The sequence below is a fragment of the Notolepis coatsorum genome, assembly GCF_963971535.1.
Source record: "Notolepis coatsorum genome assembly, chromosome: 9".
NCBI classification, from domain to species: domain Eukaryota; kingdom Metazoa; phylum Chordata; class Actinopteri; order Aulopiformes; family Paralepididae; genus Notolepis; species Notolepis coatsorum.
Genome location: NC_140173.1, coordinates 7,028,409 through 7,056,353, shown reverse-complemented (window position 1 = coordinate 7,056,353; position 27,945 = coordinate 7,028,409). Strand labels below are relative to the sequence as shown.

Genomic DNA, 27,945 nt, shown 5'->3' with positions numbered 1-27,945 from the left:
TTGAAGCGTTGAAAAGTTGAGTGGAGATCTACAGCACCCGTCAAGGATCCGTCAGTGAAATATGAATACCATGACAGAAATTTTAAATATTGATCTCAAAGACGCTGTAAAACGTCATTGGCAGATTGCGCATGACGAGGAATGACGTTGTAACACGTCATTGGCGAGAAAAGGGTTAACTGTCACGCTCTTTTCCCATCTTTACTCAATGGCGCCAGCGTTATTGACCATCTTAGCGATGTTTGCAGACTCATCGTGTGTTCTGTATTATAGCTATGGAGACAATAGTATGGCTCATTTGACAGGCATTGTTCATAGTCCATCTAACCAGTTAATTTCTACATACTGTAGTTTGTGCACTATTACACGCTAAACATCGCCCCTATCCAAAATAATCCAGTCTTTTTTCATAGATTGTGAGATATGACGCGTTATATGCAATATGCCCAAATCGTTCGGGTTGCTCGCCTGAAACCCCAAATACTTCCAAATCAAAGGTATATACCATGTACATATGTGTCTTCACAAAATCATCAAGGGGGGGGGGGGTCGTTTTAACTCAAAACTGCGATCGTTACCAAAAACATGTTTCAGGTTCGGTAAAATAGACATAGAATAGACCTTACCTTAGCCAGAAGGTACTCCAAAAAGAATAATCCCCAGTGATCCCATCACCATCGCGATTACTCGTGTATATGTGTATACTCGTGTATACAGGAAATAGGTTTGAGGCGATAAAGTCTCAGAGCGATTGCTCTGTCCTCTGAGGGGGAGGAGTTCTTGCAGACAAAAAAAAGTGTCCCCACACTAAACTATCCCAGTTCAAAAAGTAGGCGATACTGCCACCTGGCACGATTCGATCATCATTGCAATTTTAACGTAGGCAGCGGTGCAAGGAAGATACAGGGAGGTCCGCACGAGTGGTTAGAATGGGGATCAGAGGAAAAATATCAAAGGATCAAAACCTGAGTATACTCGGGTTTGGTGCAGAAAGAGTTAATTAAAGTATTGATTAAAAAAAATATGAACAGAGATCTCTCTCTCTCTCTCTCTCTCTCTCTCTCTCTCTCTCTCTCTCTCTCTCTCTCTCTCTCTCTCTCTCTTCCAGCTGGTCCATAAAATCATAGACCTGGGTTATGCTAAAGACCTGGACCAGGGCAGTCTCTGTACATCCTTTGTTGGAACCCTGCAGTATCTGGTGGGTGTTTTGAGATGCATTACATTTCTTTTCCAGCAGAGGCTTTTCTTCAATTGTGAAAAAAGTGTCTTTTCATATCTTTTGATATATGTTTTGATTGTATATCTGTGTGTGTCAGGCTCCAGAGCTTTTTGAGAGTAAGCCCTACACTGTCACTGTGGACTACTGGAGTTTTGGGACCATGGTCTTTGAGTGTGCTTGTGGTTTTCGCCCCTTTCTGCATCACATGCAGCCTGTGCAGTGGTGAGTTTATACAGTGGCAATATTTGTCACCATAGATGATGATGATGATGATTATGTGTGTATACTAAAGACAGACAGATGTGTGAGAACAGTGCATACACAGGAAATGTAAACGAGGCTATCAACAAATAAGGAGTACGATTACAGATTACAGATACCTGTATCGCACGTATCTCCGATTGAGTGCAGAGTTCATTATGCCGATGTCGGTTTGATCCACTCTTGCAGGACAAGTAAAGTGAAGAACAAAGGTCCTAAAGACATCATGGCAGTAGAAGACATGAATGGAGAAGTCAGATTCTCTACACACCTCCCTTACCCCAACAACCTCAGCAGGTACACACACACACACCAAAGCTTTAATACATACAAATAGTCATAATGCTAACCCTACGGCAGTGGGCTGTAGGAACATCGAGCATTGCAAGTTATTACCTCTCTCTCTCTCTCTCTCTCTCTCTCTCTCTCTCTCTCTCTCTCTCTCTCTCTCTCTCTCTCTCTCTCTCTCTCTCTCTCTCTGTATTTTCTTTAATGGTCTAGACCTCTTTTGGAGCCAGTTGAGGCTCTTCTGGAGACGCTGTTACTGTGGGACCCTGCCACGCGGGGCGGGGGGCTGAACCCTGAAACAAAGCAGCCCTTCTGCTACACAGCTCTGCAGAATATACTCAACCTGAAGGTAGATGGTCCGACTGTTCTCGTCTGTACTTTCACTAGAGTGCTTGGTGTTCACAATGTCCAAATGGTCTAGGAGTGCTTGGTGTTGTCCAAATTAGCCAATTCAGAGCACACCATGCAAACTCAAAAGACCCAAATGAGACCATCTCCTCCGGAGTTCTGAATTCAGTTAATTCCAGATGGTCTGAGTTTGTTTGTCACACATGCACTAAAAGAGTTCACTCGAAGGTGCCGAAACGGACCAAGTGTGAAAACGCCTCTTAATTCTGCCGGCCACATGTTATTGTCCAGGTGATACATTTGTTGGACATGACGCCTACCTACGTGTTATTGTCCAGGTCAGTGGTTCTCAACTGGTCTAGCCTCGGGACCCAACATTTTCCTTAGTCATTAAGTCGCGACCCAAATATTTGAACCACTATGATTTATTTCAACAAAAGAAAATGTCAGTAATACACAATATTTCATGCACTGTTAAAAACATGAAATAAACACAAAAAAAGTGCAACTAGGGCTAAAAACCCAATGAAATAAAATAATAATAAATAATATATGCTTCTTAGCAGATTTCTTAGCTTAACATAACAAACCTAAGTTTGGGGGAACTAATGGGATAACTGGGGTTGCAACAAAAGTGCAGCTAGGGCTAAAAACACAATGAAATAAAATAATAATAATAATAAATAATATATGCTTATTAGCAGATTTCTTAGCTTAACATAACAACCCTAAGTTTGGGGGAACTAATGGGATAACTGGGGTTGCAACAAAAGTGCAACTAGGGCTAAAACAATGTAATAAAATAATAATAATAATAAATAATATATCCTTCTTAGCAGACTTCTTAGCTTAACATCCCAGAGAACTAATGGGATAACTGGGGATGTTGTTTGCTCCTGACAAGAGTCTCAAAGTCTGGGGTGATGGTAGACAAAGCAACTCTGAGGTCATGCTCAATGTCCAATCTGTTCCTCTGCTTTGTCTTCAGCTGGACCAGAGTTGAGAAGCCACTTTCACAAAGATAGGTAGTGCAAAAAAGAAATTACAAATTTATTTTAATTTTTAAATATTCTTTTACACACACATCCGCGACCCAGTCAAAATGGCCCCGCGGCCCACTTTTGGGTCGCAACCCACCAGTTGAGAAACACTGGTCCAGGTGATGCATGTGTTGGATATGACGGCCATATGTTATTGTCCAGGTGATACATGTGTTGGACATGATGGCCACGTGTTATTGTCCAGGTGATACATGTGTTGGACATGACATCGGCTGAGCTGCACTCTCTGGTCCTGGGTCCCGAGGAGGGCTTGCACTCTCTGCAGCAACGTCTGGAAACGCACACTCACACGCACGTCCCCCCGCTGAGCCAGGAGCTGCTGCTGGAGACCGGGGTGTCCCTCGACCCGCGCCGACCACCTGCACACTGCCTGCATCCCCAGGACGGTATGGTACGTATGCAGACACACACACAAACACACCCAGATGTGTAAATGGGCACACATGAAGAGGTTCATATTGAAGAATATTTAAGAGGGTGCGAGCGCAACTCAAACTTCTTCCAATAGTTTCTTTTTTTTTTTTAGCGTTTATCGCTTTTCCTGGTCAAACATGACCGACAGATACAGTGAGGGTGAAACGGGAGAGAGAGCAGGGGAAGACATTTGGCAAATGACGGCGGGTCCGGGAATCGAACTCGGGTCAGCCGATCCGCGACGCAGCGCGGTACATGGTGTGCTACTGGAGCGCCCCCTTCCAATAGTTTCTTAGCAGGTGCATGGTCCAGACAGGCTCGTATACGGTTATAGAAATAGCCAGTACTCAAATGTCCTTTTAGGTACTTTTATTGAGCACGGTCAGCAATTGCAGACAACGTACTTGTTTCAGCTCTCATCCTTCCTCAGTGGTAAAGGAAGGCTGAGAGCTGAAACGTGTACGTTATGTATGATCCCTGCCCATGCTTAACTCTTTGCCCGCCAAACCCGAGAAAAGTTGGGTTTCGTCGCCAACCGCTGAGCGCCAAACCCGACTTTTCTCTGGTTTTGATCCTTTGATATTTTCCCTTTGATCCCGTTCTAAACACTTGCTCGGAGCTGCCTACGTTGGAATTGCAATGACGATCGAATTCCACCAGGTGGCAGTATCGCCTACCTTTTGAACTGGGGATATCAGTTGTCTTCCAGTGCCGAGTTTACCTCCGGCTGCTTCCACCTCGGAGTGGATCAGGACATAGCAATCGGGAGGAGATCTGGTGCCTCAGACCTATTCTTTCCCATATGGTAGCCATGCCCAATATACACAAGTAATTGCAATCGTCATGGGACGACTGGGATTTATTCATTTTGGAGTACCTTCTGACTGAGGTAAGGTCTATCTTAGGTGACCTGCTGGTATTTTTCACCTAAAACATGCTTCTGTACCGATCAGTGTCGTATTTTACCAGACCTAAAACATGCTTTTGGTAACTATCGCAGTTTCGAAACGACCCCCCCCCCCAGATTTTGTGAAGACACATATGTATATGGTATATAGCTTTGATTTGGAAGTATTTGGAGTTTCAGGCGAGCAACCCGAACGATTTGGGTATAATGCATATAACGCGCCATATCGATAGGTTATGTATATAACCTAGTTATATAAGTACTGGCTGAGCGTCTCGCTTTTCGCCATATCGAGATATACCTCATCTCCTGTACCTATTGTACTACATGAACGAAAACAAAACACCCTTGCACTTGACCAGGCCCCGCCCCAGTGACCTCCTATAAGTCACCAGGCGTGGTCATACTCGCCCTTCCTCGGGAAACGTTTTCCATCAGGGAAAAAAACCCTCAAGGGACCTCAGGGCGCGCTAAGAGTGAGACGCTCAGCCAGTACTCATATAACTAGGTTATATACATAACCTATCGTTATATACTCGTACTGGCAATCGCGTCTCGCTCTTCGCCATATCGAGATATGGGGCAGAGCAGACGTGAGGCCCGACAAATACACCCCCTGAGGACCCGAAAAAGAGGGAACTAGAAACCCCTAAAACGCACAGCACCGGCCGGACCACGTGTGACACAACACCTCGTGGCACACACCCACACAACCCTGCTAACCCACCGAAGGGCGGGACGCAGGGGAGGTCCCAGACCTCAGAACCGCCTGGGAGACAGAACCCCTAGTCATGTCCATGAGGTAAACCCTAACGAAGGGACCCGGGGAGGACCAGGAGGCCGCAGCACAGACGTCCTCCACCAAGGCCCCCCCTAACAAGGCGGCAGAGGCCGCCACTCCACGAGTGGAGTGCCAGGGGGGGGCCAGCCCAGCCAACGTGTAGCAAAGGGCAATGCCCTCACCCAACCAATGTGATAGGCGCTGTTTCGACAGTGCCTTACCAGCGCGAGAGCCACCGTAACAAACAAAGAGCTGATCGGTAGCCCTGAGGTCCTGAGTCCGGCTGAGGTAAACCCCCAAAGCCCGGACTGGACACGACAGGTGAAAGCTCGCCTCTAACTCACCAGCGTGAGGAGGCGGATGAAACGCCTGAACCACAATATCCCTGGAGCGAAAAGAACTCCGGATATTTTTTGGCACGAAGACTGGATTAGGCCTCAGAGTCGCACCGCTATTGACACGAATAGACAAGCACTCAGGCCGCACCGAGAGAGCACAGAGCTCACCCACACGCTCAGCGGAGGTGATGGCCAGCAGGAACGCAGTCTTGAAGACAGCTGTTCCAAAGACGCCTGCTCAAGAGGCTCAAACGGGGCCTCGGACAACCGGCCGAGGACCAATTGAAGGTCCCAACTCGGAGACAGAGAACGTTTCACCGGCTTAAGGCGCAGAGCGCCAAGCAGGAAACGCTTCACAAGAGGGTGGCTGACGTAACGCCCTCAAACCCCTCATGACAAGAGGATATAGCCGCAGCATACCCTCACCGTCGAAGCAGACATTCTACCAAAATAGACTGAAGGAAGGTAAGGACAGCATCCAGGGGCCAGGACACCGGGTCCCAGCCCCCCACCTTACAACACTTTTGGAAAATATGCCACCTACCCGCGTAAACCGCCATAGTGGAGGTAGCATGCGCGATCCGGATGGTGTCGACCACAGAAGGGTCCATCCTCTCCAGACTCACCCTCTTACCAGCCAAACCATCATCGGCTGGCCCAGCACAGGGACTGCCACAGAGACCCGTGCGCTTGAGAGAGGGCCCGCGATGACCAAGGAACAGGCCACGGCGGGGCTACCAAGAGCTGGATCACGACCGGGAACCACACAGCTGCGCCCCCGGTCCGGCGCAATCAGGATCAAGGTCCTGTGCTCCCAACGTACCCGCTCCAACAACTGACCTATCAGATGTATGGGGGGAAAGAATCCCAGACGGCCACGGCATCGGTCCCAGACCTGCCCGACTATGTCCGGACGTAATCCCCACTCGTCAGGGTGAGGACCGGCCCGCGACATCACACCTGTACCCACATTCACCCTGCCGGGGATGTGGAGAGCCCTCAGGCTGCGCAGATGGAGAACGCCCATAGCCAGCCGCCCGCCGCCCGGTGCAGACGGGGGGAGCGTACTCCTGTCTGTCTGTCGATATTATATTATTATATATTGTCCGTCCTGATCAAACACCGTTTGAGGACCAGAAGGACCGCCTTCAATACCAACACATTGAACGTAGCGCAGACCGGGCAGCATGGTCTTGCCAGCTGCCCCCTACTGCGTTGGCCCGACGCGTCCCCAGTGAGGGAGGCGTCGGTGAAAACCGTGACATGTGACAGCCTACTGCCCATGGGGACCCCCCTGGTGAGGGCCCCAGGCCCTCCCCAGAGGGCGAGGTCCCCCAGTACCCCCCGCTTCCACTTGCCTCTCACCGGGTCTATTTCCATACTGGAAAAACCACCTCCGTATCCTCCTCATGAGGTGAAGAGGAGGCCAAGAGGGACCACGGAATGAGCAGATGCCATCATACCGAGCAGGCGTATCACGGACAGCGTGTCGACAACATGCTCTGAGAGGGATGCCCATAATACTCCACCCGTTGACTGGGAAGAGGAGTACTCTACTTCCAGTCTACAGTAAACCCCAGGCTGGTGAGGAATTCCACCACCTGCCTGGTATGAGACCTGACGATCCACCTTGACCGCCAAGGACCAGAACGTCGTCAGGGCAGAATACACTTCGTAACCCCTGACGACGCAGAGGCCCCAGTGCGGCCTCCACGCACTTGGTGAAGATGCGGGGAGCCAGAGAAAAACCGAACAGCAGCCTCTGGTACTCATACGCTAAACCCTGCAAAGGAAGCGTAGGTAAGCCCTAGGATGGAAGATCGGGGATGCGAATACGCATCCTACAGGTCTATGGAGGAGAACCAGGCCCCCACCTGACAGTGTTCAACAGGTAGGAGACGGTCGGGCGGCTACGTGGCGTAGTGGGCAAGGCGCTCGCCACGAATGCAGAGACGCTGGGCTCGCCTGTTCGAGCCCAGCGCTCCACATTGCTTTCAGTTTAGCTGGTCGTTCATACTAATACACATTGGCCGTATTAGGGGGTGGGAAACTGATGGGTGGGGATCGGGCGTTGTGGACAGCGACTCCTACAGGTCGGTTGGTGCGCCTGCGCAGTAGAATCGGGAAGTGTCGGGGGCAGCGTGAGCCTCCCACGCGTTACTCCTCGCCACAGAGATCGAGCTGCGCAGGTGAAAAGATGCGACTGCTATTACCTCAAGTACCGGAGGGGACTTGTGCTATGTATGACTTAGTCCACATTGCAGCCGGCTTGTGGGAGGCAAGAAACAGCGTTCGTGACAGGGGAGGGTTGAATTGGATGATATGAAATTGGGATGGGAGAAAATATAGAAAATGGGAGAAAAAGTGCCTCACACTCACCCGCTGTGCCTAGCCAACCCTGGACCTGCTAAACGTGCGAGCAGAGCGTTCCGTGGAGTCGGGACATCGGACCTTGACACTACCCACGAGGCAATCGCACCCAAGTTGGGACCCCGACAGAAAGGGCTGGTTTGATACAGGGGAAGCTGACATCATACTAGGTGACAAAAGCTCCCCCACTGAACACCCCTCCAGAACATGCTGAGGAGTTGTTCTGCAGCTGGACATGCAAGGTGTGATGCCCCCATGGGTTCCTACACACCGTAGCCCTGCAGTGATATTACTACCACCCAAATCACGCGCGCCTGCGAGACCACTGCCAATCTTGCAGGAGTGGGAGGCACCAACGTGATACCCGGCCTGGCGAAGGCGAGGTCGGGGAAGCCCGCACTGTTTGCCTCAAAAGGTCTCGAGCCCCCCTGCTGACAACCCTTGTAGTTGACAGACGTAACACCAGGCTCAACCAACACAGCTTATGGTGTGGGAGCCGCTTGACAGCACAACATTCTCACGGACAGACCCAGTCTCAGCCATCAACTGGGTGTCAGCCCCTGTCCCCATGAGAAGCGAATGTGGGGCCGCCTGCGCTTCATTGAAGACACGTGGCCCGCAGCCAAAGGAAACAAATCGGAGCCCCTTTTCCGTTGGGGGAGGGAGTGACCGGAGAGCGGGCTGCACACAGCTCATCCAATGTAGCCGATCCCTCGGCCGCCAAGGCTGTCGGCCTTGTGGACACCTGTTGACATTGAGCCCAGGGTACCTCAGGCGGGGGAAACATGGCCGCTGGTCGAGGGCCTCGCCACAGCCGCTGGCGAGGCCGTGCTCTCACCTCTGGCTGCGCGGCGTGAGGCGGTGTGGGGCCTAGGACAAATACCGCCCGCGCTCCAGCGGAAGACCAAAGATCCTCTGCGGAGAGGGGAGCCCTGAGGAGGGAAAAATTCTTTTTAACTTCTCACCCCCTCAAAGGAAGACTAATCCAACCAAGATGTCTGTAAACAAGCGTTGACAGCATCCTAGCCCTCCCTGCGGTTATAGCTTGCAGCTAGGTCAAAGCTAATAACGTCAACAACCTTGCGCGATGTTTCGACGTCGGCTGGCCCTCATGGCCCCGCCACCAGACACCATTTTCGATAGATTAAAACAGCAATACGAACAAAGTTACTAATCGCTGCTAATTCTATACCGTGGCGCTATAGGCGTAACAGCCCACCAGCCACCCGCCGGGCCGACTCACCTCATGGCGTCGGCCGGGCGGGGCACTGTTTCAACATGCCAGAGGCAAAGGACTGATGCCACCTGCTTCATAAACACGGAGCACCAGTGGTGGTAGCAACCAGCAACCTCCACTGTGGTCTGCACCCATGAAGGGGTTAATGAATAAATGAACTAGAAACACCACCAATACACTGTAGAATGGGCTAGCCCATACACACAACGTTAAGGAGATGCGGACCAGAGAAAACCAGTCCCGCATACCATTCATAATATTCACAAAAAGCACACCAGCCCTAGACCTCAGCCCATTCGCCCATGAAAAAGGTAAACAAGCCCCCGCAATACTCCCAACAGTAGACACCGATTGACCGTCAGCATGAATGGTTAAGAGGAGGGAAGACCTTTTAGAAAGACATCCCTCAGCGGGGAATCAAAACAGAAACAGTAACCCAGCATATAGCATAGCGTTAGCCGTGCGCTCCAGGATAACCGGGAAAACAACAACGTTTACCCAGATATCCTGCCCCTTGCGCCAATACACAACTCTGTTGTCCCCCGGGACAACTCGAGCAACATCACCAACGCCAGCATTGTTATGCCTAGTGGCGCAGATCCTACCTGGACGTGAGTTAGCCCGATAGCTAAACATCGCGTGACGTCCCTCAATCTGCTGTCAAAAGACGAGGAAACTCCAGGACAGGCCCGACGCAGAGATGCATCGAGATGCATCCAGCTGCAGGACCGCAGAACCCATACGAGGCGCCGTTGGAACATGCCGAGAAGATTCCAGGGGCTGGCAAATCTCCGGCGAAAACCCAACATTGTTCAATTTCTCTTTGCATTTCATAACACTAGTTACACAGGGTGCAAAGCACGTCCATGATGGAAAACGAAAAAAGAGGAAGGGCGAGTATGACCACGCCTGGTGACTTATAGGAGGTCACTGGGGCGGGGCCTGGTCAAGTGCAAGGGTGTTTTGTTTTCGTTCATGTAGTACAATAGGTACAGGAGATGAGGTATATCTCGATATGGCGAAGAGCGAGACGCGATTGCCAGTACGAGTATATAACTGGCGATCTATGAAAAAAGACTGGATTCTTTTGGTTTGTGTTGCTGATTGTATGGTGTGACTGTTCTTACTATTGTTATTTGATCCTAGGTATGTATTTGATCCAATATGATATTGCTGGATCTTGAGTCATATTTGATCTGCAATGCCTAGTTTGACAATTTGATCAGAACTACGTTCGATTGTAGAGGTTTCTTATATGAACACCACATTGTTTTGGTGGTGCTCTAGTGACCCCTAATGGATGAAACTACTACGTGCACACAAGCATAAGCATGTACAGTGATTGACACAGTGTCTTCCCTGCCTGTTGCTTCCTCAGCGAGGCTGGGACAGCTTCGTCGTCTACCTCTTTGATAAGAGCCTAACCAAATACTCCGGACCCCTGACTGCCAGACCCCTGCCAGACAGCGTCAACTTCATAGGTATGCTATTCATTCTGATGTGTTTTCCCATACAATATGGTACCATGCCACAGCTTATTGGCCACAATGGTAGTAGTAGTTTTTTGTAGTAGTTTTTTTATTCAGTCATTACACACAATACAATATCATTCCAGACAGTCAACGATCTTTGATTCTGGCAGTGACAGAAAAGGTACAGGCTAAAGCACAATGCTTAAGACTTAAGTCCTATATCAAATTAAGCCTCCAAAACAAAGAAATAACTCAATAAAAAGTATTGACATTTGTAACCCTCAGAAAAAGCTATACAAACCATTTTCTTGATTGTCATTTAATGAGAACCACTTGAGAACCACCTGCTATATGATTACAATCACCTGTTGTTTGCCATCAAGATGTCTGCGATTGAAGACTGTGAATAGGGGTGTAAGATTCAAGTGTATACACAGTGTATTGGAATGTAAAGCCGTGTTGGAGATGATTCTTCTCTTCCCTAGCCCCCTCCCTCTCAGTTACCTGATGGTATGGCTACTGCTATTCCTATAATGTTTTAAGTTGTATAATGTTTTATTTTTATTGTTTACAATTTAAAGATTTCTGAGCCCAACAAAGCTGTGTAGTATGTATATAATCTATAATTAGAGCTTGGTAGAATTAACTACATTTTAAATAATTGAAAGTCGGTCAAGTCACCCGGCATACAAGTAAACAATGAAATGCGGGGGGTCTTGCCCGCAACGATTGTGCATAATACAATAGTAATATATAATAATATAATAAGAATCCAATAGAACGACATTGTGCAATAATACAAGTAATCAAAGTAGGGCATATCGGTATATGTACATGAGTTATTTACAGAGCATGGTAGGACATGCTAGGTCCTGTGGTAGTGCAATACACTGTTAGCTACGGATGAGGCACTGGGTCTTTATGTACACTGCTATACAATGCTATATTATACAATCTCAAGTTATACTATACTATTCTTAAAGTGACCTTTCCTTTTGTAAAGTGACCATAAGTGTGAGCGTGTGCAGCATGAGTGTGTGTGTGTGCTCATGTTAAAGTGGCTGCTAGTGTGTGAGCGTGTACAGTGTGTGTGTGCTCATGTGTGCTTGTGTGTGGAGAGTTCAGTGTTCAAGGCTCTGATGGCCTGGGGGAAGAAGCTGAGCCGAAGTCTCTCTGTCCTAGTTGCTGGTGTTCGCAGGCGTTTGCCTGACCGCAGCAGCTTGAACAGGCTGTTGTTGGGGTGGTGAGGGTTTTCATTATTCTGCAGGCTCTGGATTTGCACCTCTTGTTGTATAGGACCTGCAGGGGTGGTAGTGCAATACCTGTGGTACGCTCGGCTGAGCGCACCACTCTCTGTTAAGACGGTTAACCTTCTGTAGTGTGGTTGTGAAAGGGTTAACCATTTGTCGTGTGGCAGTGAAAGGGTTAACCATTTGGTAGTGTGGTAGTGAAAGGGTTAACTCATTAACACCCCTAGTAGGCTATATATTGTGTAATACTGAAATCAGTCTTTATTACTTTATATTACTACTCTCTATTACTTTATTTACTACTCTGTCTCTGTTACTCTATATTACTACTGTCTATTAATCTATATTACTACTCTATCTCTATTACTCTCAGTCAGGGAGACCAAGACCCAGCTACCGCTGGCTGCTGTGAGGAAGGTGTGGGGGGAGGCAGTCAGCTACATCTGTGGCCTCAGAGAGGACTACATGAGACTGTACCAGGGACAGAGGGCTGCCATGTGGGTCCCAGTGCTCAGCCAGATACACACACACGCACACACACACACACACACACACACACACACCACCAAATGTAGGGACATTGCAATTGCATTGACTTACATTCATTCCCCTCGACACACAGATAGATAGATAGATAGATAGATAGATAGATAGATAGATAGATAGATAGATAGATAGATACTTCATCCCCTAGGGGAAATTCAGGGTATCTCAGAGTCATAGCTCACACAAGTACAGACAATGACAGTTTCTCACAGTCGTTCACCAACTATGTCTGCATCATTAATTAAAAGTAAGCACATGATCTTTGTAGTGGCCGACTGTCACTCCTCGAATGTGCTGACAGGCGTCACGATGCACCCATAATTACTTAGTTCTCTACTCAGTAACACAGTTTGTGATGTAAATATAGAAGAATGTCCCAAGTTGCGGCTGGTACGGTTTACAGGGTTTTATTGTCCAAAGGTGAATGATAGTGAATGAAATGGTTCAATTAGAGCAGTTGTCAGTTGCTCTGTCTATCAGTTCCAACCAGTGAAACAGGTAGGAAAAAACGAATCTCCATAACAGGTGCATGAAATTACAGTAATCAGCTAGGTTACTTATAGAGGAGGTGCTATAATGGAGGTGGTGTGCCCCCTAGTGTTCAAACATAAATAACCTCTAGTCTAAACGATATGAATTCTAATATTCTAGCAATACAAATCCACCAAGTCGGTTTCTGCTTCTACAATCAAATTAAAGTACATCAGATCTACCTTACCTAACATTGTAATAATAATGAAAACGTGATAAATAAAACAGGTGTATAAAACAGGTTTGGGGAGGTAAATGGGGTACAGGAAACAAACAACCGCCACAGGTCAAGGTCCCCCGCACATACACATAATGTAAAATTTTTACGTTTACATTCACATTCAGTAATTTAGCTAAATTACTTGCTTTTCTTTTTTATCCAAAGCGACTTACATATTGTGAACAACAAGTCAGCAGGCAAGATCTCTGGCAGCTAAGGGTCAGTGGCATTGTTCGTCAAATAGTGTCGAACTTGAGTGTTACACTCCGAGTGCATATTATTATAGACGTATTAGCATGATAGTAGTAGATATAGTAGGTAGTAGTAGTTTGAGTTTATTTGGATCCCCATTAGCTGTTACAAATGGCAACAGCTATTCTTCCTGGGGTCCACATAGTAGCATAGTAGTAAGGTACATAATAGTAAAAAGACAGTAAGGAGGTTAGATTTATTATTAACCTAACCTTAAAGGGATAGTTAGGATTTTTTTTTTCTTCACATAAAGTGGTATAAAATACTTGGCAGTAGAATAAACAGGGTTTGCACAAGGTTGAAGTGCTTAAAGTGCTTGATTTTTTACAAAGAAAAAGTCAATGCCTGGAATTCCTTGAAAACAGCCAATTCTTTAACAAGGTGCTTAAAAAGTCATTGAAATTCAAATCAACCATTCGCATTGAATGTTTTGTTCATCCATGATCAAATTGTTCTGAATCAAGAAATCGTTTTTTTTGTTATGTTATAATAAAGTCTGACTAGTCGCTGCTCCAACTGCTTTTCCTAATTTCTTCGCGTATGATGCTCTAGCTTGCTCTAGCTGGCAAGCAGGCCAAGAATATGCTTAAAAAACAGCATTTAAAAGTGAATTATATCCTTCGAGTGACATCCTTGAAAATTTTAAATTAAAAATGGTGCTTTGAAAAGTACTTAAAAGTCCTTGAATTTAATTTTGCAATGTCTGTGGGAACCCTGAATAAACTATGCACAGCTATTAGCTGACCTACTGAGTCCCATGGTCAGAGTTCTGGATGTGTTCCAAGTGAGCCGGGCAGCTTCAGACAGGCGACACACGGGAGCTGGTAACAAACTGGTTTTAAGCCACACCACAACATGCAAATCACATTTTAACCAAACAGAATACACCAGTCCTTTTGTATTTCATCTCTCAGGCTGACGCTATCTCTTGAAAGCCAGTGTATCAGTGTGCACCGGGGCTGTCTAGCTAGCTAGTTCCAAGATATTATCACTGGAAATGACTGATGTATTCTATTACGGAAGGTAAAACCTTTTCTTTATACGTTGTGGTGTGAATTAAAACCTCTGTTACCAGTCCCCATGTGCTGCCGTTATGAAGCTGCCAGGCTCAAACCACAGCCCGAACTTTGAACAAGGGACGCAGTAAGTCAGCCAATGGCTATGCATCAATTACACTGACAAGTATTTCATACCACTTCATGTCAAAAAATCTGAACTATCCCTTTAACATCTTACCAAAGAATCTGCTATGCAGCCCCAATTTGTATAGTTAAGTCAGGTTACACACACACAGACACACACACACACACACACACACACACACACACACACATACACAAAGCCAAACAGTTTTACAGAAATGAGAAATAACACTTCCTCAGCACAATCTAAATGAAAACATCCTCTTCCCTTATTTGGAGTTATCTATATGTGAACATGGCCAATTGGCCCACACACCTGAGGCCAAATACACACACCTACACACACATATTCTACCCATTATGTATGTCTGAAAGCTGTTATAAGATGCTCTTTGTTATTTTGAATGTGTACGTTTGTGCGTGTATAGGCTGAGCCTGCTCCGTTACAACACCAACCTGACGCGGTACAAGAACCTGCTGTTCTCCCAGTCTCAACAGCTGCGAGCCAAGCTGATGTTCTTCAAGACCAGCATCCAGCAAGACCTGGAACAGTACATCCAGCAGAGACACTCCGGCATCTGTGAGTAGACCTTTGTATATATGCTGTCATAACAGAATATTGACCGCCACTGGCGTGCTGTAAGCTCTCCCCAGAAGCGGTAACGTTGCTCTGTCCTGTTGTTGAAAACCCTTCCCTGTAGCTTCAGATAAAATGCTGAAGACCTGGCAGGAAAATGAGGAGAAAGCTGCTGGGTTTGCACAGGTAACACTCTTTAATTATACTGTGTACCACTCGTCTGCACTGTGTGAGGCGCTGTTCCACCATGTTCCACTTTCATTTAACCTGTTAAGCTGTAGCCCTATTTTCAGAAATGTTGCCTAAAGGTACATGCCTAAGTAAATGGAAGATTGCTCTACTTCTACAAGGTCAATTTGCATGTTCTTGGTATCTAGGGACATCCAGGGACCTGTGGGAATGTATTCCCAGTTTCAGAAATATTGTGTCTGTTACTAGGCTTGAGTAAATTGTAATAAGAAAAAGGAGAATATAAATTATGATTTTATTTTGCATTTGTGCCGGTGAATAACACCATGTTACAATTTCGCTCACTGAGCTCATTCAGCACCTTCTTGAGATCAGGTGTACAAAAAAATCTAAGCAAATGAATAAAGGGAAGATGATTAAACAGAAGGATTTGTAGATACAGTAATAAATTATAATCAATTTTAATTATGAATTCATATTTGACCTTGAACTTGACCTTATTATGGCCAAATCATACATCTATGGATAGGGGAAATGCTCCTCTTTCCAATGGCAGTGTTAAATCTGGATTTAGTCATTTCCTTGCGGTTATACGATAAAAGAGCATTTTACGATATAATTAGCATTTTTTCGATAAATTCTTATTTTCGAAAAATCTTATAAAACATCGGTAAAAATGAAAATATACAAAACTATTAAATATAATATAAAATATTTTTTTAAACATTAACCTCTTAACACATTGGGTGCCACTCTCTGCCACCGCTGTAACCCTATGGAGTCGCTCACCTTCTTTGCAGGGCTATAACCTTTTTAATATTATAGCTATATCGACATTACTATGGCCCATTCAACATCGGGTATCTATCGTTCCGGATGTGGGAACGTTATATTTTTCCATTCATACATTGTCGTGTTAGTACCGTCGAGAATATAAGTATGTTTTTAGACTGTATAGCAGTAATTCCTAGAACGCGCGCTATAGGCCCCGACGCGTATTATACATTATCGATTGGCGTTTCGTCCCTATACACGCTATATTAAAAATTTCAAATGCATATGATCGCTATACATTATGCTCCATCATGCGTGAAGGAAAGGGGGGGGGGGGGGGGTCGTTTATGATTCCTTGATTGTCACTAGCGGCTTTCTTTAGTAAGACACCATACGTTGATCGGACCGATTGCAATGACAATCGAGCTGGAAATAACGTTAGATTCCTCTTACCTCTGGCCGATGCATCTGGAGAAAAAAAAATTCCAATTATTTGACGTCGATCTGCTAGATCCATTTTCCGTTTGTGTGACGCAATAAACGCTGAAAGCATATTGATTCTTGCGTCTCGAAAGCGATCCAATGCACTTGAGGTGTGTATATTGATCCACGTTACAAGATATCTCTGGCGGAGCTTTTTCCCAGATGCACCGAGCGCCACTTCCGGTTTAGAGTGGAGTGTAAGTCGCCCGAAATCCACCAGGCGGCGGTATTGAGGCGTTGCAATATCAGACAGGGTCCAGCTGGCTCCCGGAGGCTTCCTGGATGAATTATGAATGCCAATACAGGGCTCTACAGTGCGACCAAATTGCTCGCATATGCCCCTAAAAATATTTGTATGCGAACGGTAAAAATCAATTACGCGCACGCTGTGCGAATACAGATTATAGCCTCTCTCGTCTTTTTTTTCCTCCGCTGCGAGATCGTTAAAAAACTACAAGTCCCACATTGCACTCAAGCCAACGGTCCAATCACAGTAGAGTGAAGTGACTGGTTTCATGGGAAATAAAGCAAATGACCAATCGGAAGCTCTCATTTTTCTTGTTTACTTCCTGAAACTCCGCTATCAGGGCTCTCGTTTTCCGAGACACCAATTTATTATAGTCTCTCTTACCAATAGCAATAGATTTTAGAACACCTAGATTTATCGATAGCAATAGTAATATAACGTTAATGCAACAAAACGAATGCCTTGCTTTGTTAATCATAACGTTGATGCAGTAGCGTATGTCGGTGTGTTGGCTGTAACGGACATGACAATAACATAACGTGTACACATTAAAATTGCGATAATCTATTCTAACATTTTCAAATCGATGCAGTTGAATTTCCCCCTTAGGATCGATGCATTGTTACACCCCTACACCAAAGTCACTGGCCCACTGTGTATCTGTGTGTATAATAACTTGGCTAGCGTTATCAACAGCAGAGGTGGGCAATGGGTCCAGCTGCAGCGCCGGAGCGCAAGCGATGTGATGTAATTGGCAGACTCGACTGTCAATCAATGGTCTACCTGACACGCAAACTCAAACAATGTTTCTGTACTGGAGGTTTGATTGATTGATTGAAAACTTTATTAACAGATTGCAGAATGGGTACAATACAGTACAGCTCAATACACACAATTGTTAAGGGGATGCAGACCAGAGAAAGACTTTCGTCTTGTTTACATCAGGGTCCCCCATTTCAATTAATCAGGAAAGTGTACAGTAGGAAAGTGTACAGTATTTCAATAGGCAACCCTGAAAGGATTATTTTTCTAGAAGAGCAACACAGCCAAAACATAAGCATTGTATGCATAAAAGGGGCTAAAGTTAAGTGACTGAACCTTTTGTAGCAGTAGTTTGATTTGATAGTTTATTTGATAGGGACAGCACATGTTAATGAACATCAAGTACAAAATACAAAATGTAAACATGCAGGGTTGTAGCAAGAGCTAATTTACACACATGCACGCACAGTACAAATATATTTATTTTTGAAAAAAAAAAAAACTCTGTTACTTGAAATATTTTCACTGTGCTCCTAAATATTTTTGGGTGCTCCTAAATTTCTTTGTGTGCTCCTAAATTTTTTCATTTAGGAGCACCTGTGCCCCTAGTGAAAAAGGTTAGCGTAGAGCCCTGCAATAGCGAATAAAAGAAATAACGATCATTGGCACTCAATGCATGGCGGCCAATAACGAGTATACTCGTTATTGGCAATTAATGTGTTAACACATTCACGGCCAGCCATTAGATGGGCCCCATTCTGGGAAGGCCAGCGTTCCCATAACAAATGTTCACTGTGCATCACGTTGTTTGTAGAGCTAAATCTATATTTTATATTATAGCTATGCATCCAATGTCATTGTCAATTGACAGTATGAACCTTCTGTTCAATATGCCATAAAGAAATAATTTTTTCAATACGTTCCCGTTTTATACCGTGATGAATATGAGTGTTATATCGGAATGATCTGGGATAATTCCTGCAAAGCTATTTATAAGGCGCTAAGCTAATAACGTTAAATCGATTGGCGTTTCGTCCCTACACAAGCTAGAGTTAAAAATCCAAATGCATATGATCGGTATTATGTTCCATCATGAATGCATGAAAGGGGGGGGGGCCGGGGCAAGTCGTTTCTGATTATTGATTACCAATAACGGCATTCGTTATTACCACAACATAGGATGAGCAGGGGGATGGCTATTAAATCCTTGCACGATCAAGCTGAAATTGACGTCAAATTGCTCTTACCTGTGGCCGGTTGGATTCCAAAAATAATTTTCCAGTTATTTGATCGCCATCTGCTAGATCATATGTCCATTGGCTGATGCCATATTCCTTTACTGCATAATGAATTCAGCGTCGCAAAAAGTATTCCAGGCGATCGGGTGAAGCCCTCGCTTCAGACTAACAAAAAAGTCTGCCCGGATTGTAAAAAAGGTGACACCAAGTGTGCAACAGGGGAAACTGCATTCTTGAGACAGCGCCAATACCAGGATCTGGCCGGTACTGCACTTTCCGAGTCCCAATATGCCTTTTCCAGCCAAAATACAGCTCTGTGACAGTGAATAGGATATTAAAATCGAATAAAAGAAAAAACGAGTTAAAAACTTATATATACATGATTGGCCGTCAAGCGCTGGCTCCCAATCACGTATATATACGTGATTGGCCGGGAATGTGTTAACATCCAAGGGCCCACATGTGGACGATTCGCGATGCGCCACTTTGCCGACCTCTAGCGGCTTGGGTGTGCATTTCTTTTAATACATTATATATAGAGAGAATAAAAGCCCTATTTGTTGCCTTTTGATTGCCCTTTCAGGTGACAAAATCCGTTCAGCGGTTCTCGAGTTACATGCCGATATGTGAGGCGTGCGCCAAAGTATGCGAAAGTACACATTACCATCCCCGACTCCCGGGGCTCTAGCTCCGTCAATCATTTGGCGATCTCGAAGAATTTTGCACAGGGTTGTAGCCAATGAGTGTGGCTTTCCAATGATATGATAATTGGGGATCTAATACGGTCTCTATTGATCGATTTATGATAAAGAAAAGCAAGGTCCCCCAATTGGGGGACCTTACAGGTATTTAAAGGAATACCTCCACCAAAAAGGTAGAGCACATTTATTTATTATGTCTTGTATAAAAAAAATTGGTTTGAGAGTTATTGAGTTGAGGAGATGGAATGCATGATGTCACATATTCCAGGAAGTGTTAACTCAATCTGTGCCAACAACGTTTAAATACGTGTTTGCTCGACAACCGTTGAACGCCAACCATGTATACCGGTATATACGTTATTTGGTCCGTTTTCCTTTTTTTTATTTTAATATTCTATTCAATGTCACGGACCTGTATGTTGCCGTTAAAAGGCATACTGGGACCCAGAGGGTGCAGTACCGGCCATATCCTGCCAGGTGGCAGTATCGAGAGTGCAGTAAACCCTGTTCCAGACCGTGTGTTACATTTAAATACCACCGGGCGGAGAATGTTAGTACAGGGAAGCCTAGAGGTTCACTCGATCACATTGAAAAGTTTATTCTTTTTTGCATGTTCTACGGAAGATACTGACTGTCATTTAATGACCATAGTATTGTCTCCTTAGCTATAATATAGAATATAGATATAGCTATAATATAGAATATAGATATAGCTCTACAAACAAGGTGACGCACCCCTATCTTTAAAGCGTGGCCTAGCTTTAGACATACTTAACTCATTCAGAGCCACGCCCATATGACCAAATTAGGGCTTCTATGCCAGCACTTTACTCAATGGGAGGACGGGGAGATTTGCGAACGCTTAAACTATATCTTAAATTATGGCTATGGGTCTAATACACCCGTCGCTTATCAATGACTTGCTTGCAGTCAACATGTACGAAACGGATAGTTTTTTCATCTGCACATTTCCGTTTTATACCGTTTTGAATAAGAGTATAGTTTTGGAGATTTCTAGTAATTCGGGGCGGCTGAGTGGCGCAGTGGGCAAGGCGCTCGCCACTAACGCAGGAGATGCTGGTATCGAGCCCAGCTCTCTGCGTTGCTACCGGCTTGGCCGGCCGTCATACTAACACAATTGGCAGTGTTAGAGGGTGGGAAAGCCGGTGGGTGGGGATTAGACGTTATGGACAGCGACTCCTACAGGTCGGTGCGGCGGAAACAGGAAGTATCGGGGGCAGCGTGAGCCTCCCACGCGTTACTCCTCGCTACTGAGAGTTCAAGCTGGTGCGGTGAAAAGATGCGACAGGCTGCCTCCTCGTGTACCGGAGGGGACACGTAATGCAAGGCTTCTATCCTCACTACAGCCGACCAGTGGGAGGCATAGTCTAGCAACGTTCAAGACAGGGGAGGGAAGGATTGGAAATACGAAATTGGGATGGGAGAAAAATTGAAAATGAGGAGAAAAAGTGGATAAAAATAAGAGAGATTTCTAGTAATTCCAGAGAAATACGCGATAATCGCCCTTTAGTGGAATACACAAAACACGTTGTCATTTTTCGGCTGATTTATGAATCATTTTCAAATAAACGCTAGATTATCGAGAGTATATGTGTCCTTATGCACGATACAAAAGCGGGATGAAAAATCGATTATTCGTGACTTGCTCAGCGCTAACGTCACATAGGCGGCGGTATTTGCCCTTTTGCGAGCTCAGACCCATTCCCAATGATAACATCAGGTTGGATGGATAAAAATGAATGGATATCGCTAATAAAAGAAATAATGATTAAAACCTGACTATACTCGTGATTGGCACGGAACGGTTGACTAGTTAACCCGACTATACTCGTGGTTGGCACGGAATGGGTTAAAAGCTTTGATATTGTGGGAGTCTCAATAACTTTCAAACCAAGTGAATTTGTACAAGACAGTTATAGACTGTGGGCATAATAAATCTGCTTTATTTTTTGGGTGGAATGTTCCTTTAAATTGATGGCGACATGCTTTTACAAAATGATTGCAGGCACGACAGTAAACTTCACCGTGGAATACTCTTGCCAACTTACAACATTGTAGAGGGTGGAATAATTTATATTCCGACATATTAATCACCGTACATCAGGTAATAACTGTTGTATTAACTGTTATTGATATATACCGGTAATCTTGGTATTTTGCTAACATGTAATTATTTTCGGATAAATAATGATTACGATAACGATCGTATTGTATTGTATTGTATAGCATTTTGGAATCAAGCTCTTCATGTGCAGTCATACATAGAAAAAAAAGAAGCACAACAGTGGAGTTTACCACACATATTACATTGAATTTGGTATTTGTACTGTGTCCTGTGTACTGTCTACTGTGTATTGTGTACTGTCTACTGTGACACTTTGTTATTTTTCGCTGCAGGTAGCAGAGGTGGGGTACCTGGACGAAGATATTGTGTCTCTACACTCTGAGATCGTGGAGTTGCAGAGAAGTCCATTCGCCAGGAGACAAGGAGACATTATGGAACAACTGTCGGTGTCTCTGATGTCCTCTTTGTGTCTTCTTCATTATGTCCGAATGATAACTGTGGTGTAAAGTCACATCTCTCTTTCTTTTTTCCAGAGAGGTGAAGGCCATTGAACTCTACAAGCAGTTGAAGGCGAAATGCAAAAGTTAGTATAGAGTCAATCACCAGAGGCTCCGTGATACAATATTATCACGATACTAGAGTCACGATATTGTGATATATACACAATATATATAGTGCTTTATTACCTTTTATATATACACAATATACCGGTATATAATGCTTTATTACCTTTTATATATACATGATATATATAGTGCTTTATTACCTTTTATATGATATATATATAGTGCTTTATTACCTTTTATATATACATCTATCCCCAGGCCATCAGGATGCTCAACGACAATGACACTATGTAACAATCCATCATCTACACTCACAGCACACATCCACACGTACAAACTCACTTTAAATAAACACTCACCTTAACACCCACTTTACTCACTTTAAACACTTTAACACACTTTATATTTATTAGTAAAGAGAGTTGCACTACAATTCATACCTCATTGCACCTTACCCTAAGTTTGTACCTCATCCCATTTCTGCATTGTACCTCACTTACTCTTTTTACTCTGTATTGTATATTGTATATATGTATATTGACTGAACTTTTTTTCTTATGTACTTTTGACTTTTTATATTTTATACTACTTTATCTATTTTTATCTAGCACATTCCCAGGAGCTCATACAGAAAAAAACATTTCATGATAAAGTATTCTGTATTTTACTTTGACAATTAATAAACAAACTTGAACTGATATATAGTGCTTTATTAGCTTTTATATATACATCATATATATAGTGCTTTATTACCTTTTATATATACATCATATATATAGTGCTTTATTACCTTTTTTCAACTGCATATTATGTCCCCAACGGAAAGCTTTGTCAACATCTGCAATAAAAATAGATGCATCATCTGTTTTCTATAATAAGATAAAGTTTTCAGTCTCACTCCGATCCTTTTTATTGAAGCAAAAAAACAACAAAAAGGTATCGATACTTGTCATCGAAAATGCTATATACAGTATACTGTATCGATATAATATCAGCATGCAAAATATCGCTATAATAATAATAATAATTCATTACATTTATATAGCGCTTTTCTAGACACTCAAAGCGCTCCCCACAATGTAGGGTGGAAATTGCCTCCTTCACCACCGCTGGTAGCACCCAACCTTGGGCTATGCAGTAGTGTTGTCAAAAATATCGATTTTTCGATACATATCGATTCTGAATATTTAAAAACGGTTTCAATACTCATTTCCCGCAATATCAATATTTAATTATTCATAAAAAAAAATTAAATAAAAAGAAATTATAAGGAAGTTGCATTGTTCATTTCAATACTTGTAATAGTGCAGTAGTCCACACACATGTGCATTCAGTTAAGTTGGAATATGACTGTAATACAAACAGTTCAGTTTGTCAGGTACATGCAACACAGATTACAGTGTTTACATCTGTCTGCTTGAGAAAATACCATGTTCTGCAATAAAGATTATTGAAGTGAGATGAACATAGTCAACAGACTGAACTTTATTTTATTAGATAAAACATGTTGACAAGTTTTACTTTGTCAAAAAGGTAATAAATTAAATTTGATTAAAAAAAATGTCATATGTTATGATGAATTGAAAATGGGGGACCCTGATGTAAACAAGACAAAAGTCTTTCTCTGGTCTGCATCCCCTTAACAAGTGTGTGTATTGAGCTGTACTGTATTGTACCCATTCTGCAATCTGTTAATACAATTAGCAATCAATCAATATGTTATGCTTAACACTTTCAGTGCCGGGCCGTGTTTTCCTTTTTACCCCGTTGATGCCACGGTCCACGGCCCATGTAACGTTAATATCACCTAATCTATGTTTTAAATTATGCTATGTGTCTAATCTGCCCATCGCTTATCAAAGAATCATTTTCCAGTCAACATTGGCAAAGCAGATTGTGTTTTTATCGCTTCATTTCCTTTTTAGAGCATTTTGAAAACCACTCGGTTTCGAAGAAAAAACAACACATTCCATGATAATCGCCTTTTACTGGAATATTCCAGAACGCTATCATTTGTCGGTCTATTTATGAATCGTTTTCAAATAAACGCTAGATGGTCGATAGTATATGTGTGCGCACGCACGCTCGTGCCGTGCGCTGATAATCGCTGCTATTATTTCCTCATGGCTTTTACAGTGAAACAGCCATATCACATATAGTGGAAACGCTTATATCTCCATGAAAACGAGTCTGATTATCCTAACACTGATAACATAGATTCCTTACTTGACATCAGATGGTATCCAAATGGTATATTCCAATTCCTGATCACCATTCGAAAAAATCGATAAGTATATTGATCCAACGTGTGTACAGTATAACACATGATCGCCGCGGCTCAGATGCTCCAGAATGAACTCTGGTAACTCCGGCTGCATGGGTGAGAAGTAAAATGTGGACTGGAATATTTTTTTTCCCCATCCATTTTCATTGAGTCCATTCCAAAAGGGTGATTTACCATCTGGGAGACGATAGGGGGCGCTTTTTTCACATCTGATCGCCAGCGGCCCCTGGATCTCCAACGGTAGGCACGCGTGATGCAATATGATTTCAGATCACTAAAAAAAAAAAATCAGAGAAAAGCCGTGACGTGGCTTTCAATGTCACTATCGTAAACCCGAGATTAGCCGTGAGTGGCGCTCAAAGTGTTAACACGCAGTACTATTAACTTTACTTAATTTCTAAGATTATATCATTTAGTCATCAAAACAAATGGTTTTAAAAGTGTTATATTTATCTTCTCTTATAGTACCAGAGAAGCTGAGGAGAATCAACCAGCAACAAAAGCAACATTTATTTAAAAAATATATATATATTTATCTTTTTTTTCTTCTTTTTTTTAACATTTTAAGATTGAACCTTTTTCCCTGTGGTATCGAAAATGGTATCGAATATCGATACTTTTCAAGGTATCGTGACAACACTACTATGCAGGCTCAATGGCTGCCATACACTGGCACCAGGCACACATCACACATCACACAATGGCTGAACGGCTCAGGAGACAGGGATTGATATCAGCCAATCAGTACTCACTTAAGGTACTATATGTCGCAATATATTGCTGTATCGATTTTTTCCCCCACCCCTAGTATAACATATTGCTGAAGTGCCCTCGAGCAAGGCACTGAACCCCCAGTAGCTCCAGTAGAGCTGCTCAGTGGGCAGCAGTAGGATAGTGGGGTACTGTGGTTCTATTGGACAGCTCCCAGGTGTGTGTGTGTGTGTGTGACCCCCCTCCCCCTGCAACTACTCCCCCATGTCGTTAATATATAAGAATGTGTCCACTTGCCTGGTTAAAGAAATCTGGATTATATTGTACGTGCTACAGTATACAGGGGCATCATGTGTTTGTATTGTATCTAGATAGTACAGTGTGTGTTTGTATTGTATGTGGATTGTCAGTACAGTGTGTGTATGTTTGTATTGTATGTAGATAGTCGGTACAGTGTGTTTGTATTGTATGTAGATAGTCGGTACAGTGTGTGTTTGTATTGTATGTACTGTAGATAGTCAGTACAATGTGTTTGTATTGTATGTGGATTGTTAGTACAGTGTGTGTGTTTGTGTTGTATGTAGATAGTCGGTACAGTGTGTTTGTATTGTATGTAGATAGTCGGTACAGTGTGTGTTTGTATTGTATGTACTGTAGATAGTCAGTACAATGTGTTTGTATTGTATGTGGATTGTTAGTACAGTGTGTGTGTTTGTGTTGTATGTGGATTGTCAGTACAGTGTGTTTGTATTGCATGTGTAATGTATTGTCATTACATTGTGTTTGTGCAGGTCCTGACCCTCCACATGGCTACAGCGACAGCTCAGAGATGGTCAAAGCTATACTGCAAACGGTTCAGAACCAGGACCGCGTGTTAAAAGACCTGTACACTCACTTAAGGTACTTTACTCTCCGCGCGCGTACGCACGACTGACATACCGTACTATCACATTGACACACACACACTCGCTCTCTCTCTCTCTCTCTCTCTCTCTCTCTCTCTCTCTCTCTCTCTCTCTCTCTCTTACTTTGACCAGAATTGTGGACATTGCATTGACTTGCATTTAGTCGCAAGTCCATAGCCACACACAGAGCAGTGGTCTAAAGGTTAGAGAAGCATGCTTGTGACCTGCAGTGGCTTTGGGGGGGAAAAGGAACGGCTATTTTAATTTACTTTTAATTTAAAAAGGAACACCTTTTATTTTGGAGATCAATGTTGGAAAGAAGAAAAGAAAGCAAAAAATAAAGTGTTTCATATTTCACCAACTAAAATATACGTCTGCAGGTGGCTAATCTTGATTTTCCGACCCCCCCCCAATAAGATGACCATGGATAAATCCCAAAAATAAGTCTTGGAGAAAAAGGGCTTAATTCAGCGTGGACAGATTAATTTGCTTTCACTCCTGACGATTGAGGCTTACCTGTATGCTTGATATGAGGCAGTTTTATATTAACACTTTGAGTGCCAGCGACGTGTTATGTCGTTATTTCATGCCCCCCGTTGAGTGCCGACGACGCGAATTGTCGTTTTTTTTTTTTTTATTAGCGATCTGAATTTATATTTTATTTTATTTTTTATTATCTTTTCCCCCCTCCTTTTTCCGATTTTTCTCCCATCCCACTGTTAGTCGTTATGCCAATTCCCAACCCCCTTCCTGGTTGTTGCGCACTCCCCCCTACTGTTGGTCCGGGAGGCCGGAGACTGTCACATGCTTTCCTCCGACGCATGTGCAGCCAGCCGGCAGCCAGCCTGGCAGCGCAGATTCTCACCGGGAGAGTGTAACATGTGGAAGGTCACACTACCTCCCTCCAGATCCTACCCTCGCTGTGCAGGAGCCCCGACCGAACTGTAGGGGTCGCTGTCCACAACGCCCAGGACCCACCCATCAGCTTTCCCACCCCTAACACTGCCAATTGTGTTAGTATGAACGAACAGCCAAGCTGATAGCAACGCCGAGAGCTGGATTCGAACCCAGCGTCTCCAGTGTTGATGGCGCGCCTTGCCCACTACACCACCTAGCCGCCCTGAATTCATATTTCATCAACCGAGTCTCCCGTTGGTACAGCAGCCCCTCTAGGAGCTCCGATGGGAAAATACCGCCCCCTATCGTCTATCCCTGTGTAACTGCAGGCCATTCGATTATTGATTGATTGATTGATTGATTGAAAAGTTTATTAACAGATTGCAGAATGGGTACAGTACAGTACAGCTCAATACATACAATTGTTAAGGGGATGTAGACCAGAGAAAGACTTTCGTCTTGTTTACATCAGGGTCCCCCATTTTCAATTCATCATAACATATACGACACATGACATACAGATAGACAGTACTGCTACATCTATACATTTATGACATACCAGATTTGCAAATACAGTACTGTTTGTGATACAAAAAGTGTCCAGAAAAAGAGTGTATATACATTTGACGTAGAAACTGTACATTGGAGGAGGTTGGGTGGGTGGGTGGGTGGGTGGGGGGGGGGGGGGGGGGGGGGGGGGGGCTGTACATTGGAGGTGGGGGGGGGGGTTGGGTAGGGGTTGGGTAGGGGGTGGGTGGGTGACACTGTACACTGTACATTGGAATACTGACAAAGCCATACTTGGTCGTTTACTGTACAACTGGGTTAGGACATTTGTAGGGGCCAGTTTCGAATTGCAGTCTCCCGTAGGTGTTCTTTGAGAGTGTT

At 44.1% G+C, this 27,945-nt stretch overlaps 1 protein-coding gene across 3 annotated transcripts in view; it reads left to right on the top strand.

The window, feature by feature from the left end:
* LOC311233979 (inhibitor of nuclear factor kappa-B kinase subunit alpha-like) overlaps nt 1-27,945 on the top strand; it is a 56,280-nt gene that overhangs the window by 20,646 nt on the left and 7,689 nt on the right. For all 3 annotated transcript variants that reach the window (XM_084321050.1, XM_084321051.1, XM_084321052.1), the window contains 12 exons: nt 1,109-1,198; nt 1,317-1,441; nt 1,670-1,777; nt 1,982-2,117; nt 3,362-3,568; nt 10,603-10,705; nt 12,320-12,443; nt 15,066-15,217; nt 15,339-15,400; nt 22,027-22,136; nt 22,228-22,277; nt 26,047-26,155. In XM_084321050.1, coding sequence (XP_084177176.1) covers nt 1,109-1,198; nt 1,317-1,441; nt 1,670-1,777; nt 1,982-2,117; nt 3,362-3,568; nt 10,603-10,705; nt 12,320-12,443; nt 15,066-15,217; nt 15,339-15,400; nt 22,027-22,136; nt 22,228-22,277; nt 26,047-26,155 — 1,376 coding nt within the window. The remainder of the gene's footprint in view (nt 1-1,108; nt 1,199-1,316; nt 1,442-1,669; nt 1,778-1,981; nt 2,118-3,361; nt 3,569-10,602; nt 10,706-12,319; nt 12,444-15,065; nt 15,218-15,338; nt 15,401-22,026; nt 22,137-22,227; nt 22,278-26,046; nt 26,156-27,945) is intronic.